General features: G+C 41.7%; 1 protein-coding gene across 15 annotated transcripts in view; it reads left to right on the top strand.

Annotated features, from left to right (window-relative positions):
- Positions 1-16,667, top strand: part of Nedd4l (neural precursor cell expressed, developmentally down-regulated 4-like, E3 ubiquitin protein ligase) — a 342,174-nt gene that overhangs the window by 292,781 nt on the left and 32,726 nt on the right. For 8 of the 15 annotated variants that reach the window (XM_023715286.1, XM_023715300.1, XM_023715299.1 and 5 more), the window contains 4 exons: positions 3,518-3,595; positions 5,015-5,069; positions 5,174-5,227; positions 10,322-10,380. In XM_023715286.1, coding sequence (XP_023571054.1) covers positions 3,518-3,595; positions 5,015-5,069; positions 5,174-5,227; positions 10,322-10,380 — 246 coding nt within the window. The remainder of the gene's footprint in view (positions 1-3,517; positions 3,596-5,014; positions 5,070-5,173; positions 5,228-10,321; positions 10,381-16,667) is intronic. The other 7 variants (XM_023715293.1, XM_004623689.3, XM_004623692.3 and 4 more) reach the window with 1 other exon arrangement.

Here is a 16,667-nt window from a genome sequence, read left to right on the forward strand (position 1 = left end):
AAACAATAAATGTGAAGGCAGCTTACAGCTAGATGCTTTAGGCTTGAACATTAAAATAGTAAAAGAACCAAACAGGTAGGGCAGGTTAAGAATGAAGAAAATAATGCTTCCTGTTTCAGCTTGGATGCTGTTGATTCTTATACTAACCAGAAGTAGGAGACATTCAGGCCATTTCCCTCTGCATGTCGATAGAGTAAGCTTCCATTCCAGCTGCATTCGTAAGACCCATTTATCTCTATACAAAGGAGGCACACAGCATGCCTGTAGTCTGTTTGGAAATGAATGCCTAGCCACCTTCATTTAATTTTATGGAAAAATTAAAATAAAATTTCATAACAAAATGATAGAATAACAGTAGTTCATACATTGCATATTGTTGTGCTCAAAGTGGTTAGTCAGAGTATAAAATGTGGCATCAGAAATTCTCCAAATGATTGGAACACAAACTTTTCAATGAACTAAGAAACACTAATAGTATAACTACCTTGTATTTTTCCCTTTCCCCTTCCTTCCTTTCCCCTGCCCCCCACCCTAGTTTCTCCTTCTTGAACAATTCCTTCCCCCTTCCCAATACCTGTTACACATTTTGCTCCTCATCCGCTCTTCCAGTTTCCCACACCAGGGAGACAATGCCGTGTTTCCCCGTGCGAGTCTGAGTTAATTCACCTTTAAGTGTGGTCTCAAGTTGCGTCCTCTCACCTAGAAGTGTCTCAGGTTTGTTCTTTACGGCCGAGTAGTACTCCATTGCATACTTCTTTTTTTTTAATGGCTTTGTTTTGTCCCCACTTGAGTCAGGCTGGCAGAGAATGAGTGCTAGAGACTGCCAGCTTGCCATGGAGTGGCTCAAAGCATAGTTTTGGAAGAAAAAAAGGGTTATACCTTAGTCAGGTTGCAGCTTCGCATTTCTACTCAAGTTCAAGATAATAAAATTGATTGGAGACTAGCCATGATTGCTAGTCTCTTCCTGGATTGAAAGTAAAAAGGATAAAGCACTGCTGTTTTTAAAAAATCAATCAATATTCTCATATTTTACATTTTTTTAAATTAGGAAATCCTTTTTAGAAAATACTCATCTTTATACACTCAGTTCAATTTTTTTGACTAATTAAGAGAATAAATTGATTATCCATTGTCCTTACTAGGATGAGTAAGGGGAAAAGCAACCAAGTATGTTTCCATATTGCATTCATTGAAATTCATATCCTATGCAACATAGTCCTAAAGTAGTCCATAACTACCTCTAGTCCTTGACAGCCCCCTCCTGCTGCAGGGATGGTGAACCTTTTAGAGCTGTCAGTGGTAACATAGGCAGCTGCGGCACGCATGCCATAGGTTCACCCCCATGGTCCAATGGCATCAGCTGTGAGGATGCCGACCGACCTCCTTGGGTGGTTTAGGGGACTCATAGTGATTTCGGCAGCCACCAGAGAGCCGTCAGGGTGTGGTTTATGGCAGCAGCTATCATTATTTTGATAGATGTTGGTAAAATAAAATGATATGCCCTCCTAGGGGCCTCTGGCCCTTCCATCCTGTGAAGCCCTGTGCAAGCCCATGTTAGCACACCAGTGAAACTGAACTTTTGCCATATTTCTTGTTAGCCCCATTCCCTATGCCTCTTCTTTAATCTTAGCTTTTTTTTCTCTGTCTCTCTGAATCACCAGAGTTTTACCAAAGATGCATGATTGACTGTAATTCTAAAACACCGCTGACCTTGCATATTCCCTGCCTCCTTTTGGGCAGCGGCTGTCCAGGTGCTTTCTCTAAACCTGGTGTGGTCATTGGCTACACGGGGCACCAAAGGTCTCTTGATAGCTGTGCTCTTACCTGGTCTTGCCTAGAGTTAGAATTGAGTGGGCAGCTTTTGTGCATTTTGATGCTTTTAAACATTTCCTCTAGGGCCAACCAGACAGCTCAGTGGGCTAAGGCGCCCGCTTAGGCAGAGCACAGCAGCCAGGGTTCAATCCCTGGAGTGCTGTGCCAGCCCCGCCCCCAGGGCATGCTCAGATGGCGATTGAGACTGGGTGTGGTGGCACGCACCTGTAATCCCAGCACTTGCGAAGCCTAAAACAGGTGAATCATTACAAGTCCGAGGTGTGTAGTGAGACACTATACACCCTGTAGACCCCGTCTTAAATTCATTTAAAAAAAAAAAAAAAACTTTTCCTCTATCTATAGTTAGCCAATCAAAAATGTTTACCAGATTATCTAAATATTTAATGTATTTCTTTACTGTATTTGTTCACTGTACTGTAGATTATTGGACTCACTTTGTACCACTTCTCAGAGTTTTAAGTATAGATTAGATTCAGGATCAACATTCATTACAAACTGCTAAGATGATTTATTTCTTCAATTAAAAGTTTACAGTAGTTAACAGAAAGCAAAGGTTAATTTTATTTTTGTGATATTTTTTCTTTTATCATTTCCCAAAATTTATCCATGGGTACAACAGTATGCTGTTGACTCAAGGAATTGTTGAAACAAAACTTGTTAGAAACTTGACAGCAGCAGAGGCTGGAAAATAATTGCATTAAGTAGGCATCAGATGTCTTAAATGTTTGTTTTTGGGGCAGATAATATGTTATTCTAATTGACATATTTTTCTCATATTTTTCAAAGTTTTATTTTTTAATCTTTTGAGATTAAATATATGGATTATCCATATTACATCATATTTTCATGGGGGCAGCTCCCAGACTCTACGTCCTCATTATGGCCAAATTTGTATTATTTCTGATACTTCTTTTCATGTAAAGAAACAAAAGGGCTTGGGGAGATAGCTCAACAGTATAAGCACCTGCTTGGCAAGTATGAAGTCCTGAGTTTGATTCCTGGTATAAGTACATATTTCTTTCCTTGGTTCTCTGTAGTATTTTATGAGGCATATCACTTAAGTCCTATAAATTTTTATATTAAAGTATAAATGAGAAGCCAGTGTGCAGGACTCGGTGAGAACCTCAGTAAAGCTCCATAGTTGAGTACAAGAATTCCTACAGAACATAGAGATGGGATCCTTCCTGTACACTGTGTGCAAACAACTTCTCAGGAGCAACCACATGACTTGGCAGCAGACCAGATCCAGAGCCCCTGCCTAGCTTAGGAAGGAGCAGAAGGACTCAGCACAAGTGGGGTGCTGTGCCTACGTATCAGAACCCAGAGGGGCATTTACAAAGCCTTGTCCGCTCCCATCTGGAGTACAGCAAGGGCACCACTGGCACTTTTGTTGTGGTTTCCATGGTAAATCGCTGGGAGGACCCTTTCCTCTGTCACCTTTTCAAAGTCTGGGGGAGCTAATTGACCTTCTCTTTAAATATTTATACCCTTTTCCTTCACTAAGCCCAAGGTAAAGGGAAGAGACTTGAGAGATAGCTAGGCTTTCTGTAAAAACATAGAGATGAGATCCTTCCTGTACACTGTGCGCAAACAACTTCGTTGCAACATCTCAAGCAGGGAAGGAACCCACAACTGCACACACAGTCCCTCTTAATGTCTTCTGTCTTTAACATTTTTCTTGCAGGAAGACCCACGCCTGAAATTTCCAGTACATATGCGGTCAAAGGCATCTCTAAACCCCAATGACCTTGGCCCACTTCCTGTGAGTATACTGGAGTGCATGGAATGGGCTGAAGGTGCTCATTCTTTTATCCACCCAGTGTTGATGGAGAGGGCCTATGAGTCTTCTCCTTCTCCAAGCTTCTTCTACAAGCTTCTGGGGTCTCCTTGGTCTGTGTTTGTTAATAAGGTAGAATTTGTGCTGGGATTCCAAGACTGCACTGCAGTGTATGTGACACCAGCACTTGAAAAATGAAGTTTCTGAACTGCTAACCACTTAATGGAAGGTAGACTTCAAACTAGGACACGTAAGAGGTGTTCCCTGTGGGTGATGGTTTAAACAGCACACATTTACAAATTACCAGCCACTGAGTTCCATCCATTTGTTGAGTTAGTCATGGAAACAAAAATACTGACAACAGTGTGGGAGAAAAAAAAAAAAAAAAAGACATAAGTAATCACAGGAAGTCACTTAACCTGCAAATATTTTGAGTTTTTTCTCCCTGGTGGATGACTATTTATAAATCTAATGTTTTACCAGTTTGTTTTCTTTTGGGGAGTGGAGTTCTTTGGTCCAAATGAATTTTGAGAGAAATCTCATTGTGCATCCTCCTGCACAACCTGCCCATAAAGAAAGTGGGAGGGTAGGGACCAAAGCTGGATGCTAAGACTAATTTTAAATGGGATGCATGTGTGTGAGTGTGTCTGTGTTGTCTTTTAAGCAGAAGAGCCTCTCCATTAGCAAAAAGCCCAGTATCCAGTCAACCAATTTTGCCCCTCAGGAGGTGGAGCTGGGGCCCCTGTCCCATAAAACAGGATCGCAGCTCCAGATTCAGTGCTGCCCAGCAGTGGGCCCCACTGCTCCCCAGTAGTGGCTCTTCACCTCTTACAAGACCTACAATAAAATTACTTTTACTTTGCACTGGTCTTTTGCTCTCCTTCTTCCTGCTCTTTCTGCATCAGAGAGAGAGACAAACTCAGCCACAGTGAGTCTGGGGACCCAAGATCCCAGACCCACTGGATGTAACAGTTCCTGAGTTTGAATAGTGAGAATTAAAGGCAGAGCATACCAGTGTGGTGGTGTGTTGCCACTTAACATAGAGCCACTGTGTCTAGCATGCTTATATTCACTTGCCTTGCTCCTCCTCCCTCACTGTAGTACTATTTATTTAACCAAATAAGCTTTGCAAACTCAACTTCCATGTGTGCTGAGGTTCTGTGTGGAGTTTTTCAGGTAGCACCCGTTTGCTGTTCATCACACGGGGAATGCATCTGAGATAGGGGACGTATGAGTATGGGTAAATAGTATCGGGGGTCACCGGTACCATCTATGTTTATTGTAAAGCTGTACCTTAGGAGAAGCATTAAGGAAAGTTCCCTTGATACTTTAAACAGTACCTGTGATAGTAGTAGACATGCTAACTAATGTTTGCTCTCTCCGCTCCCCTTCGCTGAATACCAGCCTGGCTGGGAAGAAAGAATCCATCTGGATGGCCGCACGTTTTACATTGACCATAGTAAGTAGGCGCCGCGCTGGACACACAGGTGTTGCTGGGGAACGGGAGCAGGAGGGGGATTCAATTACTATAGTGAAAGCTTTGTCGTTTCACTCTTTGTCCAGGCAGCCAGGTGGTATGTGGAGAGAATGACCCCAGAGAGTCAGTGCCCTCGTACGGTACTGTGCCTTTCCCCTGAGCTTGCTTTCCAGTAGCCCATCAAGCTTTCGCCCAATTTGATCTTGTGACTTATTAACTTTTTTTTATAATTTTTTAAAAAAAATTTTTGGTTGACCGTCCCTTGATATTTGCGCTTTTATTAAATACACTCTGGAAATAGAAAATAAGATTAGAGGCAATGATTTAGTCAAAACAAATCTCTGTGAACAGTGCATTTAGCTGTACGTAAGTTTTCAGAACAGTGCCTTCAAAGGTCTTATGGCAAGACACTTATTCTGACCTTATTTTCTATTCATAGCATGTTCCCTTGCACCCAACACACTAATAATATATACAATTGTTTTCTTAAAATTGTAGTGTATTTGCTGAAGACAGTTGCTCCAGCCCCTATGAATAAATGTGTGGTTTCTCATTTCAACTAAAAATTACACTAATAAATGTTTGCTTTTAGCTGATGGGTTTTTTTTTCTCATTTTCTTTCTTTTTTGCCTTTTGATGTGACATGTTCTTCATGGGATCATATTTTTATAGTGCCTAAAATTTCTGAAAAGATGTGTTAAGACTTCAAGTAAATGTGAAGTTTAAATGATGTGTGCTGTTTGGTAGCATTTCAGTTTTTGTTTTCATCTGGCTCATAAACAAGAGGTGGTCTCCAGGTTTACCCACATTTTCAGAGCTAAACAAAAGCATATTAATGAGATATTTGCTGAGAAGTCTGGCCACAAGGAATCCTTAGATATATAGCGCTTGCCTGGCTCAGGCATGGTACCCTTCCGGAGAGTACTCGAGCCCCAGTTGCGTGTCAAGGAGACCTTGCTCCCAGGCCCATAAGTGTAAGGCAAGTTTATGACACACGTACCACAGCAGACTGTTGGTTACCATTGAAAGCTCCAACAGGGTCACCATCCCTGGTTGCAGGGCTAATATAAATTGAATTAAGCAACATGCCCCAACAATTCAGAATTAAACCAAAAGCAGAAGTCTGTTGTAAGGGGCAGAGGGCTGCCTTTGGAGTTAAATCTGCTATTTCAAGACACACAGGCTTAGTTTTCACCTTTGATCAGAAAATCATTCTCATTTGCATAATTTCTAGAACTTTACAGTAAGCATAATGTTACTTCAAATGCTTTAAAATGCATGTGTATACACCACTTTCCCCTCGGTATATTTACAATACTACTTTTCAAAGAATTTGCTAAAACCAAGGAAAAGTCATACCGATTTTTTCCATTTTAAAAAAAGTTTCTGGTTTTTCTTCTCAGTTTTCAAAGAAAAATGTAAGTAATACTGATCATTTCATTAAAACAATTTCTTAAGCAGTAACACTGCCTTGTTCTGTGACTCACAAGGATTTCACTCACAGTTGCTTGTTCTGGTTCATGGCCTAAGGTCAACCTGGAAAGGACTTCGTTCTTAATGTACCCAGGAGTTAAAAGGAAGAACATTGCTAACACAAAGAGGTCCACTGCTGTACACTAGAAACTAAAACTGTGCAGTTTCCCTAGGGCTTGGTGGACCTCCCAGAGGATTTGGTAGATGCTCAGTAAATGGGATCTTTAAGGTGGGTCATGGAGTGCCAGGGTGATAGTCTCAGAGCCGCTGTGCTTGAGTGGGGTGGAGAGCACCTGTCTGAGAAGCAGCAGCTCCCCGCCACCCTGCTCACCAGGAGGTGGCAGAGGCCGATGCTTGCTGGATGCCCGCTGCTCCTGACTTCTGACCCATCCATTACTCCAGAAAGACCATATCGAGAGCCTAATGGCTCTGAACTTTACAAACACATTTATCATCATGGATCTGCAGGTTAAGATCTATTTTTCCTTTGTACAACCATATTGAATGTTCCTCTTTAACAGAGAAAAAATGAGGTGCCAAAAACCATTTAAGAAAAAGACCTGTTTGAAGGATCTGTTAAACCCCATTAGCTTTTAATCTTGCATGTCTGCGCAGTCGCTAGTTTGCCAAGGTTTACTTGATGGAAAATGATAAAGCGGAGCTCATGTCAACAAATGAGCTCATTTACCTTTCCTCCCAAGTCTAGTCTGCAAGTATAAAATCCCTACATTGTTCACAGGCTTTGTGGGGGCAACAGATATTTTCCAAAATAAACTCAGGTACCTGACAGATAATATCTAGGGATTCTCTTACCTTCAGAATTTTGCTGTCATAATATCTGCAGGATAGAGGTCACCTTCTGGGTACCACTGCATCACACCCACAATCAATTTATAAGCTGTTCAGAGCCATGCTGTCTTCCAACATAGCTGCGACATGTATGCACTTGGCCTTTAAGTAATTATTTAATTCTTCTTGATAAGTTAGATATTTTCAAGATTAACAGCATTCAACCTTAAAGACTGTATTTCAGGAACAACCAGTGTTTAATTCTAGTCTTCAGTTCATTTTTGTTCCATTTGGTTGACATTCATCAATTAGCACCTATCTCTTGGGCCTGGCATAAAAACTTCAGGGAAGAACTGGAAAGGAATATCTAGCCCTCATGAGAAGGATATCATGCTTCTTAAGACCACATATACCCAGCAGCTGAGTAATTGACCACAGGCATCTTAAATACAAAAATTAAAAGAAAAGGAATTCCAGTGATTCTTGGGTAGGTCTTTTCTGCCAAGATTCTTGCCAGCCCTGATAGTAGTGGCTAAATGGGCTGAGTTTCTCATCCTTCTACTTCTTTTTTGCCTTTTTACTTGAAATATAATGTCTTAAAGAAGAAAAGCAAGTTTAGACTCAAAAATTCTTAAAAATGTGTTACTGGCCACCATTCATTCATGTATTGACAACACTTAGCTTCAAAATTGATCTTTATTTTAACCACACAGAAACTTGAATGGTTCTGGAAGGTTCTGCTTTAAAGGAATTTTTTCACCATCAGCTTAACTCAGTCATTGAAAAGGTAACATACTGAGCTCCTGTTATATACCAGAACCAATGTCAAGTGGTAGCAAGATAGTTGACACACAGCTCCTGTCTTCAAGGGGCTTACATCCACATGGAGTGACAGGAAAGAAGACACCTTAGCTGTTGTCAGCAGTGTAAACCAGTTATTTGGATGCTATGTGAGGGAAGCTGGCAAGCGTGGTACAGAAAGGGTTCTCTTGCAGATAAGTTTCAAACCCAAGAAGCATTGTGCCTGGCAGGCCCAACAAAGAGCAGCAGGTGTACAACTTTGTGCACACTAGGCTGTGTTCAAAGAAAGGCCACCATGTTCCACCTAACTGGTGTGCAGACAAGGCTGGTGTGGCACCCAGGCCAAGTCATAGGGTGTCTTGCAGATGAGGGACCTCTGGTTTACTCTGTAAGCAGTGTAGAGCTCGAAAGGGATTTTCCAGAGAGGAATGGCCATAGTCAGATGGGAACTTTATGAAGATCCTTTTGGCAGAGTTGTCAAGAAAGTTTTGAGGGGGCCGGGGAGATAGCTCAGTAGAATAAGCACTTGCCTGGCAAGCATAAGGGCCTGAGTTCAATACTGGGTTCTGCAAAAAAAAAAAAAAAAAAAAGTTTTGCATAGGGTTGGATAAGACCAGGGCCAGAGAAGCATAGATAATAATCAAGGAGAAAGGTGAATACCCCAGTAAGAAGTCTAGGAGGGAGGGACAGTTCAGTGTCCAGCAGGGCATTGTGGTGAGGCCTGGGTCCTAATTCGAACAGTGAATGGATTGTGATACAGCTGAAATGGAAGAGGCGGTCGTAGGAACAGTTTGTGGTGATAGTCTTCTGGTTTGCTGTGAGAATCCAGCTACAGGTGGATGTGTAGGATGGAGCTTGCAGTTCAGGTCTGGTTTGGGAATCATTTGGAAGATTTGGGAGTCCTCAAGTGTTAGAAATAGAAAATTTATATTCTGTTTCGATGATAAAATCTAGCTAACACAGTTTCAATCCAAGTTGGTATTTTAAGTCACCATTTTTACTGAGGTATATTTTGCATTCTTTATTTGCTTGGTTTTTATTTTCCATCACATTCGCAAGCTTTACTTTTGAAAGTCTAATGTTTTCAAGGTAAAGGACCCCAAAATGCCTTTTGCTTCCACTGGGGTTCTCAAAAACAGTTGAAACTTCACGTAAATGTTCTGCCACCATGAAAACAAAAGATTCTTGACTGATCTTGTACCCAAGGAGCTTTTCTTTCCACTTTATTTCTGATTTAGTTAAAGTAAGACCAGACCTTTGGTTATCAAAGCTGAACTTATTGGTTATTGCCAGCCCGGTTTCAGAGTAAGAGTGTGCAGGGTTACTTTTTAGGCAGTTTTCTTCCCCTTCTCCCCTTTTTTGACCAACTTGGAAGACCCATCTCCTCTAGCCTGGCCTGCCTATATCTTTCATAGGAACCTGTTTAGCCCTGGCCCTCCAACACAGACAGAGGGACCCCTGGCATCTCCTCCTGTAGGCACAATTATAAACCTCTAGTGACCCGGGGCAGCTGTTGTGTGTTGTCACCTGGATGAGCTGCAGTGTAGGGAGCACTGAGCAGTCATGTTCTCCTTGATTCACTTGGAAGAAGGAAAATCCCCTCTGTCAGCCTCGCCAGCAAGGAAGTATTTCTCTGGAGTTTTCGCTGGCTGTGTCTAATTCTTGTCTTTTGGACTGCCATAGTTGCTTTGATTTTTGTGTGTGTGTGAGTGACGCATGTAGTGGATTATTCATCTGTTCAGTGCAGGATTCCTAATTGAAAGCAGTTTTTCAACACCCTAAGCAAATAAAAAAATATTTGAAATGACAAAAAATCCTGTGTGTTTGTTAACCTTCTGAGGCACAGAGGCCTTTTTTTAATTAAATGAAAAATCAAGATCAAATTATAAATCCTTGGAAGGACAGGGGTTTATAATTAAAATGACAGCAGATTGCTTGCCAAAACCAGGGCAGATATATGGTTTCACTTTAGTTGTGCATTTTTGATTGAGTATTTTGAACTAAACAGTATGTGAGAAATTTACCATGTAAAGTCTAGTTGCTTTCTAACCCAGGGGCCCAGAATAGGGGAGCAGACAACTTTTGAAGAATCCAGAAATAGTTCTTTCTAAAACATACTTTATATAGAATAGATTTGAAGTAACCTTTTTCTTTCTTTTTTAACATTTCAGATAGCAAAATAACCCAATGGGAAGACCCAAGACTGCAGAACCCAGCCATCACTGGTCCGGTCAGTATTCTCCATTTCTGATTCTTTGGTATAAATTTTCGTTACATAAACATGTGTTTCTTGTGTGTTCTGATTATATTATGCCAAGGACCTGATGCAGTCAAGTACATTGACATTCTTCCTGTGTCCTGACCATCTCTAGGTGTGGCTCTATGTGCCTTTTCACAATAAAGGGGGTAGAAGTGGTTTGATAAAGGGAGCACACAGTTAGACGTGTTTCTTCTCCTTTGTAAAAAGATAACTGAAAACTACAATCAAAATCTCCTCCCTTATATGAAGAAAAATCAGTTAATGTATTTGTATTGTCATTTCTTTAGGCCAAAGCTAATAAATATGTGCATTCAAATCTCTCAAGCTTAATTATCTGCAGGCCTTTCTGATGAGGTTGCTTCCTTAGGCTGCTGGCAGAGTCAGTCTTAACTCTGCTGACCCGTTGGCTTTCTCATCCCTGCCAAGTAGGAAGAGTCCATTCTGACTTACGTGCAGTGACCTCTGAGGATGCTTCCACACACTGTGTTCACGGAAGGAGAGAGAGTCCTCTTGTGGAACCCTATGGATGGTTCTGCAGGATGGAACTACACGTACCATATCCTAGTAGCTTTTGCCCTAGCTAAAGGCATGCACTGAGATAATTTGAAATTATAGGAAAAGCCCCAGGTTCAGTAAAAACATTGTACATTTGGAGGCCATTTAAAAGATTGTGGGCTAAGAGTATACCATCATGGTACAGTACTTACCTAGTATATATGAGGTTCTAGGTTCCATCCCCAGAACTGTCCCCAAAAGAATCCTCTAAAAGACAGAAAGAAAAAAAAAAAGGAACTACATTTTATTCTTTCGTGCAATAATGGGGGCTGGGGAGGTAGCTCAGCAGGATAAACATCTTCTGGCAAGCACAAGGCCCTGAGTTCAATCCCCAGTAACCCCCTGCCAAAAAAAAAAAAAAAGAAAGAAAGAAAGAAAGAGAAAAACAAGAAAGAGGGAAAAAGACAGAGAAAAATAAAAATGATGGAAATTAATTTGAGGGCTGGCCACATAGCTCAGTGGACTAAAGTGCCTGCTTAGGCAAAGCTCAGGGACTGGAGTTTGATCCCCGCCACACACATGCTGTGCCAGCCCTACCCCCGGGGACCCACTGAAACTGCGCATGGTGGTGCACACCTGTAATGCCAGCCCTCAGGAAGCTGAAAACAGGAAGATTACTATGAGTGGGATCTGTGTAGTGAGACCCTGTACACCCTGTACTATATACAGAAAAAAAAGAAAGCTAAGGGTCCAATAGTTACATTTAAAATATTAAATTTGTCATTTTGATCTGATCTAAAATAGTATTTTAAGGTCTGAAGATTTGTTTAGATGAAAACTTAGAAGATATCATAATACAAATGTACCTTGATAACTGACACCCCTTCAGCCACCTTTTGGGTACAATTGTTGGATTTGCTCAGCTATTTTGGGGTTGTTTCCTATTCAGAGTGCTCCCCAAACAGTCATGTACTTTTTCTTCTGTGTAGCTTTGAAAGTCTTGCAGTGGCTTGGTTTCGGACGTACAGTCACAGCTGTTTCTTAGCACAGTGTTTTCCATTCTGCATCACTGAAAAGGAGCTCAGTTCGAGAACCACTGTGATCTTCAGTGGCAGAAAATGGTTCATGTGATCATTTAAACTTCAACTGCTTCAGTCATTTGTCAGTCACCTACCTTCACTCCAACACTTGCAGTCCTTATAAGTGTTAAAATTACTTAGCCTTATATGTTCAGGTAGACTCACTTTCAAGAAAGATCTCTTTTTCTGTTATAAAAGACCTTTGTTTACTTTTTTATTATTATTCGTGATACTGCTTTCAGTAAGAGTATGTATGATTAGGTGATTATTAACAATGTGGATATTTGGCTTTTGGTATATTCTAAATACTTGGCAATTTTCATATGATTTTTCTTCTTGACTATGAATTATTTGGAGTCTACTTTTTAGTGTTTAAGAGTTATGAGAGGGTCTCACCTATCCATATATTATTTCTATTTTTTTGCATTGTAGTCAGAGACTATTATTGTCAATGAATATTACAATATTCATTCAGATATTTGAAACTTCCTTGGAGGCTTGGTCATTTTTTGTTTTTCATTTTTGTTTTGGTTTTTTGTTTGTTTGTTTGTTTGTTTGTTTGGTTTGTTTTTTTGTATTTTTAAAATACCTGGGTTTTCTTAATAAAGTGCATAGTACAGGTCGTGGTTGTCAGGGCGCCAGCATCACCCAGGAACTTGTACAAAGTGCACATTTTCAAGTCCCAGTCCAGACCTGAATCAACAGCTCTGGGGAGCTATTACCTGTCTGTGTTTTACAAAGCCTTCTCAAGGAGTCTAATGTCCAGCAAGGCTGAGGATGGTCTCTCTTAGTCTTCAACTCTGTCTAATCATGCTCCCATTAATTAATTAATTTATTTTTTTATGTTTTATTTTATTTTTTGGCAGAACTGGGGATTGAACTCAGGCCCTTGCACTTGCCAGGCAAGCGCTTATTCTACTAAGCTACCTCCCCGGCCCCTAAATGTTAAGTTTAATGGAGTATAGAATTTTTTTAGTGTATTTGGTGCAAGGCCTCTCTACGTAGCTTGAACTCTTAGTGATCCTCCTGATTTTAGCCTCCCCAGCACTAGGATTGCAGGTATGCACCACCACGCCTGGTCTCTGTGGCCGGCTTAGTGCACACAGGGGCAGGCCAGCGCAGCATGTGGTGCTGGGGATTGAACCCTAGTCCTCGCACTTGACTAAGCAGGCACTTAGTCCACTGAGCTACCTCACTGGCCCTTAGATAATAACGAATTCTGAGTTATTTTCCTTCAGTACTTTGGAGATAGTCTTAGGTGTCTGTGGCCTTTGTAACTGAAAATGAGACATTTGCTACCACAATTGTCATTTCTAGTGGTAAATCTTTTTTCTGATGGTTTTGAATTTTTCTGTGTATCTGTCATGATCTGCAGTTTCACTGCTTTCTCTTTGTTTATCCTGCTTTGAACTCAAGATTTCTTGGTTTGGAGATAATATTTTCCTCTGTTGTTACTTCTTCACATATTATATTTTTCCTACTGTCTGATTATCTGGCTTTTTAGCTCCAGGCATTTGGTTACTTTTCTATCTTGTCTCTTCCCTGTCCTTCTCATTCTCTTCTTGTCTTCTTCTTCCTTATCCTCTTCTCCTCCTTCTCCTTCTCCTCCTCATCTTCCTCTTCGTCCTCCTTCTCCTCCTCCTCGTCCTCCTCCTCATCATACTTCTCCTCCTCCTCATACTTCTCCCCCCTCCTCCTCATCCTCCTCATCCTCCTCTTCGTCCTCCTCCTTCTCCTCCTCCTCGTCCTCCTCCTCTTCGTACTCCTCCTCCTTTTCCTCTTCTTCCTCCTCCTCCTCCTCATCCTCCTCCTCTTCGTACTCCTCCTCTTTCTCCTCCTCTTCCTTCTCCTCCTTGTACTCCTCCTTCTCCTCCTCATCCTCCTTCTCCTCCTCGTCCTCCTCCTCATCCTCCTCCTTATCCTTCTCCTTCTCTTCCCCCTCCTCTCCTTCCTCCTCTTTCTCTTCCTTCTCCTCCTCGTCATACTCCTCTTCCTTCTCCTCCTCCTCCTCGTCCTCGTCCTCCTCTTTCTCGTCCTCCTCCTCGTCCTCGTCCTCGTCCTCCTCCTTCTCCCTCCCTCCCTCCCTAGTGTGTGAGTGCATTGCTAGACAGTGAGCTCTTACTCAGTTCACCTAGTTAATTCTTTCTTAAGGTTTTATTTATAATTTATTTTGTCTGTTGCTTCAGTAACTACGTTTAAATTTCTATTTAGTCTTTTAAATTTTGCTTTGTGTTTTTAGACATATATCATTCTTTTATCATTCTTTCATCATCACTCACCACTCCAAAAACACTTGGTGGCCTCTTTCAGATTGTTCTGTTACCTCTGGTCCTGAGGTATTAAATCTTGTATGCCTGTGAAGTCTCAATGGTGATTTAATACTGTTTCAGTTTAACATGTGCGACTGTGTGTGTGTGTGTGTGTGTGTGTGTGTGTGTGTGTGTGTGTGTTCTCATCTTCACTGACTTACTTGGGGCTTTTGTAAGTCCTGACTTGTATTTAGAGTTGATTTATTAGCCTGGGTACATCCCACTTATGATAACTGTGGGCCTCACGTGAACTCCTCTGATATAGGCCTGAGATACGGACTTATTATAGGTCTTTTGTAATTTTGGGGGGTTTTTTCCCCCCCGCTGATGGTCCTAAGTACAGGGTCAGCCTCCTTGCAGCTTTCTGGGGCAGTTTGGTAGAGTTTCGTTGTTCCCTTTCAGAAGTCAGAATCTAGGCAGAGGATTCTGAAGTAGTCCCGGGGATCACAATTTTGCATCTCCGGAGGGAAGATAAACACCTCCACCCAAGCACCTATGTCTACAGATAGTGCTTATTTATTTCTCTGATGTTGAGTCTTTCTAATTATCCAGTACCTATAGTTTTTCTCTTTTGCCCAAGTTCTGAAAATATTAGCTCTAGCTAGACATGGTCGCAGATGCTTGTTACCAGCACTCAGGCTGGAGTAGGATTATGAGTTCAAGGCCAGCTTGGGCTCCATTGCAAGACCCTGTCTCAAAACAGAGGGGAGCGAGCCAGCCTTCATACGTATTTATGAGGAGGGTGGTCCTTTCTGTGGAGGCTGAATGAAGCATTACTGTTAATCGGTATGCTTTCTCTCTGACGGCGCCGCCCTTAGTAGTACCCTTGGGTGCTACCTGTGCGTGCTGTTAGGATGAAACCCCACTCATGCATAAGTTCTTAACCAGCTGACGTAAAACTCCCAAGAATCCTCCCAGAAAGACAGGGAAGCTGCTATCATCCCTCATGTATCAAACACTCTGAAATCAAGCATGAGACCAGGCCTGGGACCCAGATGTACTGACATCTTCCACACTGCACGGGAGCACCGGCATCAGCTGGTGGATAACTCATCACCTACACAATAGGGTTTCAAATAGGTTTATTTTACAAGTTAATTCCTATGAAAGAAAATGAGATGCCAGATTTTCAAGAGAAAACAATTAACCTTGGTTTCTGATCTAGGAAACGTAAGTGTAATGCTCTTCAGAAGATTCAGTGGGTGGACATTTTTGTCCTGGTACATTGTTGAAGGCTTTTCAGGAGGAGAATTTGAATCTGACCTTTACTTCATCCTGAGAACTAACTACCTGTAGAGAGGAAAGACTGTAAGGAAAATAATGATCACTCGGCTTCCATGCATTATTCTCCTAGAAAAGGACATCTCCACCTACATCTAGTCAGCACCCATCAGGTTACAAGGCAGGCAAGAGAATGGGTGTCTTAGGCTAGGGGCAGCATTTTGAAATCTATTCCTTCAGCCTTAGACTGTGGCATATGCTATGATGATTATCCGACAAGTGGTAGTCTCCTTAGAATCCAGATCTTCGAAAGCCAACATAAGAGAGTAGAAGGAAGCTGTTGTTTTCACATGAATTCCCTTGCATCGCAGTTCATCCTACAGAAGGCTGCAGCGGCAGTGCTTTCTCTCCCGGGACCTGGTACTCCTTCCTCTGGTTGTTTCCTCCCGCCTCCCTGGTATCTATTCAGAGGTCCCCTCAAGCTGCTTCCCCTGACCATCTCATAGAGACCCTGTACTGTGTGTGGATCTCTTTTTTTATCCTCACTCATAAAACTTATCTCTGTTTATTCACTTATTTTTTACTGCCTCTTGCTCCCAAGAGCTTGGAAGCTCCCAGCAGTACTGGGAAAGGAATTCTTGCTTTATGTACAATCATTTCCTTAGCATTTGAAATGCCCAACACAGAATAACTGCTCCAGGAATATCTGCTGCATGAATGAATAAGTGGACCACCAAAGAGGGAGGCGGCAAGGGAGAGAGTGGGGGGAGAAGGATGGAGGGAGGGACGGAGAAGAAATTTTGGTTTGTTCTGTGCTATCATGTTGATGATGTAGTTATGTTGGTTGTCTCTGTTAGCTTATGTCAGGACAGTATATCCTTGTCCCTGTGTTGGTAACTGTCCAGATCCCATGAAATGCATGGGATTGTGTGGAAAATTAAATGAAGATGGGCCTAAAAACTAGGACTAGAGCATAAGCCTCATGCATTGTCTTTAGAACATCCTTAAGATATGTAAATTCAATGTGTCAAATTCAAAACAAATGGCACATAAGGTAGTAATTCTTTTGTTTTAGGGTATCTATCTGTGTAATCAAATCATAGAGGATGGCAGACGGAAGCTTTTCTTCATTTTGGCTCTTTATGGTCAAAAA

The sequence above is a fragment of the Octodon degus genome, unplaced genomic scaffold (assembly GCF_000260255.1).
Source record: "Octodon degus isolate 3935 unplaced genomic scaffold, OctDeg1.0 scaffold00003, whole genome shotgun sequence".
Classification (NCBI taxonomy): domain Eukaryota; kingdom Metazoa; phylum Chordata; class Mammalia; order Rodentia; family Octodontidae; genus Octodon; species Octodon degus.